Source organism: Solanum stenotomum, unplaced genomic scaffold, assembly GCF_019186545.1.
Source record: "Solanum stenotomum isolate F172 unplaced genomic scaffold, ASM1918654v1 scaffold13066, whole genome shotgun sequence".
NCBI lineage: Eukaryota > Viridiplantae > Streptophyta > Magnoliopsida > Solanales > Solanaceae > Solanum > Solanum stenotomum.
Genome location: NW_026022368.1, coordinates 1 through 3,055, shown reverse-complemented (window position 1 = coordinate 3,055; position 3,055 = coordinate 1). Strand labels below are relative to the sequence as shown.

At 36.1% G+C, this 3,055-nt stretch overlaps 1 protein-coding gene across 1 annotated transcript; it reads right to left on the bottom strand.

Moving 5' to 3' along the window:
- Window positions 1–302: 302 nt before the first annotated feature.
- LOC125850026 (E3 ubiquitin-protein ligase UPL7-like) lies at window positions 303–2,057 on the bottom strand. Its single transcript, XM_049529949.1, has 2 exons — window positions 1,795–2,057; window positions 303–1,048 (listed from the first exon to the last, which is right to left on the bottom strand). Exon 2 carries the CDS (start codon window positions 1,023–1,025, stop codon window positions 438–440), a length of 588 nt encoding a protein of 195 aa, XP_049385906.1. The 5' UTR covers window positions 1,026–1,048; window positions 1,795–2,057; the 3' UTR covers window positions 303–437.
- Between the last annotated feature and the right edge of the window lie 998 nt (window positions 2,058–3,055).

Genomic DNA, 3,055 nt, shown 5'->3' with positions numbered 1-3,055 from the left:
GCCAAGTACTATACCAACAACAACAACAACAACAACCCAGTGAAATCCCACTAGGTGGGGTCTGGGGAGGGTAAATAGTACGCAGACCTTGCCACTACCTCGTGGAGGTAGAGAGGCTGTTTCCAGGAGACCCTCAGCTCCAGCCAAGTACTATACCGAAATTCAAAAATAAATTATCAGTTAATTTCAAAAAAAAAAAAGTTTATATATATATATATGTGTGTGTGTGTGTGTGTGTATATGTTTGTTCAAAGTTTGTTCAGGAGAGAAGTATTTCCATATGTTTACAATGAAGTGGATCTAATCAGCTTATTCTTGTGGTTGTCTGGTAGATTTTCTAGCCCAAACTGACAATAATATCGTCCCATAGACACACTGCCTTAAAATTATGTAGGTACGGGCATATACACTCGTATAATTAGTTGCAACAATTCCCTTTACTTTGACAAACTTACCAATAGTATCCTCAAGCAAGGTGTTAACACAGACTTGTGTTTCAAAGGAGGAATCAACACCACTGGTAACCGTTGAGCAAACCAGGGTATTGTGAGTAGATAAATACAGTATTGCTCCGCAGCACTCTGAACTTCTAGCAGGTCATTTTTATTATCTGCAACTAGATTCACGACATGAAATGGCCGTAGTGCTAAAGTAATTGCACTTGCAGTTATCAGTAACTGTTCATCTGTCTGAGAAGACAAAGTCACCTGAACGGAACTAGGAGCCTCAAGTTTACAAATGTACCTCCTTACAGAATTGTATAGTCCACTTTTAATACTTCCCATGAACTGAACTAAATCCCTAACAGCCATTAATGCACCCTGTATATTGGTATTGCTGATGCATTTCCAACCTTTCACATCAGTCAGAATTACTGCCAAGCGCATTGCTAATGATGCAAGTAGAACATTGTTACTCTTGTGACAAGAATTATCATATTCTGTTAAAATAAACAAGCAAATGGTAATCAACTTCTTTGCTTGATAATTCCAAACTTTCCTCTCTTCCACGGTTCCAGTAGCCATTGAGCAAAAGTTTTCATTGGGATCTAAAAAAGAAAGAAGTAGACAGATAAAGTCAACGTACGCTATAACATAATCAACTTAACTGACAAATAGCAATGGATAAATGCCAGATCATGCAAGGGGTAGGATTTTTAAAAATAAGGATTTATAGCTGGTATTTGTGCTTTTATGGTTCAACAAAATAGGGAAACGAATTGTTTTCTTTCATCTTTTTATAGTATGTAAGTGAGTAAAAGGTAAACAATCATTATTCCATAACCAGCCATCGAATTGTTGAGAGTGTGTATGGCACACAATTTAGCATCTTGATGAATCGTAATCCAGAAAGAGACGCTCAACATCATTGCAAAGTATTTCAGATACAGTCTTTATTATTTAACGTTTTATCTTTGATAAGGTTCTTTGTTATTATATGCTTCTAGAAGACAATGATTCTTCTTTCTTTCTGTTTTTTCTATTTCACTAATAACCCAATGCAGCTGGGAGCAGAATATCCACCAATTCAATGAATATAACTTATTCGTAATTTCTAAAGGACTGGATTAAAGCACTTGTCAGGTGAAGCTTAGAAATATGGACATCATTCTGACAAAGAAGAGTTATTATATAACCATATTTCATATGAACTCATAAAATGTAGAAGGAGACATCGAGATATGGGATACTTTTCTTGCCAAGACTCACAAAACACAATTGTTATAGTAAGACAATTATGACTACAAAATTTGAATAGAAACTTAAGGACTTGAAATATATAAGAATAGCATACTTGTTGAGTTTATGCTCTCCAGGATAACTCCAAAACAACTCCTGATGCAATCTTTTTCTCTGGGTTGAATTCTTGGATATCGCGCCAACAAGAATGTAGTAAAGAAAAGAAAAGGCCTCAGAACTTGGCTGGATATAGACGATTTCTTTAGAGGAGAAAGATGACTATATATCAATGATTCCCACTGCTGCTGAAACTCCAGGGCTATACGTTTTTTAACATGATAACGATGCCAAGCTCTCTGCACATATTTTAAGAAGCCGTGTTCATAGTTGGCATCACACTTGAAGATGAGATCAAAACATTGTTTTCTTACAAGGCTTTAAGAATGTTACTGGTTTATATAAAAACTTCAAACAACAAAAGGATCATAATGAAAGAAAGCACAACACTAGTTCTGCTGTATTATACAAAAGTGAACTCAACAAATAAAAAATTTGCACTATGTATGCATATCAATGAATGATAAACCTTCAAACCACAGAACCACAAAAAGATTTATCATGTTTGCAATAAGAAAGAGATTACAGATTCCGAGTATCTATTTGTTCTTTCTAGTCCATTGTAATGACATATTATTCAAGCTTCAATTTTACTTCTGAAGTTCATCCAAATAGCTAAATACATATCAAATTCTAAAACCAAAAAGATAGTCAACAAATAAAGTAAAATAGCCTTTCTCTTTCTCCCGATAATTGACTTGGATTCCCCAAGTTTTCAACCCCCCATTATCTGCATTTGATTGTTATCTATACTGAGGTACATTAACCACTAAGGAAAAACTATACACCTCATCAAAATCAACCTTTTCCTTTTGCCTTTTCTTTTCTTTCATAGGTGACTTCACAAAAATTATAAGCACAAATATACACTTCAATATCAGGGTATAATAACTCCTTCGCTTGTCATTTAATTCAAAGAGAGTAAAGCACAAACTGTTAAATTAGGTCTTAGGCCTAACTCACACCCCAAAAGTTAGCTCAAAGGGAGGAGGATTGTCCAAGCCTTATAAGGAGTCCACCCATCTCATTAACCACCGATGTGGGACTTTTGTCATTCTTTAACACCCCACCTCACGCCCAGTGCTTAGCATCTGGTGCGTGGGCAATTTTGATTTTGGGGGCCCCAATATCGGGTGAGACGGGCCCTGCTCTGATACCATGTTAAATTAGGTGTTAGGCCTAACTCACACCCCAAAAGCTAGCTCAAAGGGAGGAGGATTGCACAAGCCATATAAGGAGTTCACCCATCTCATTAACCA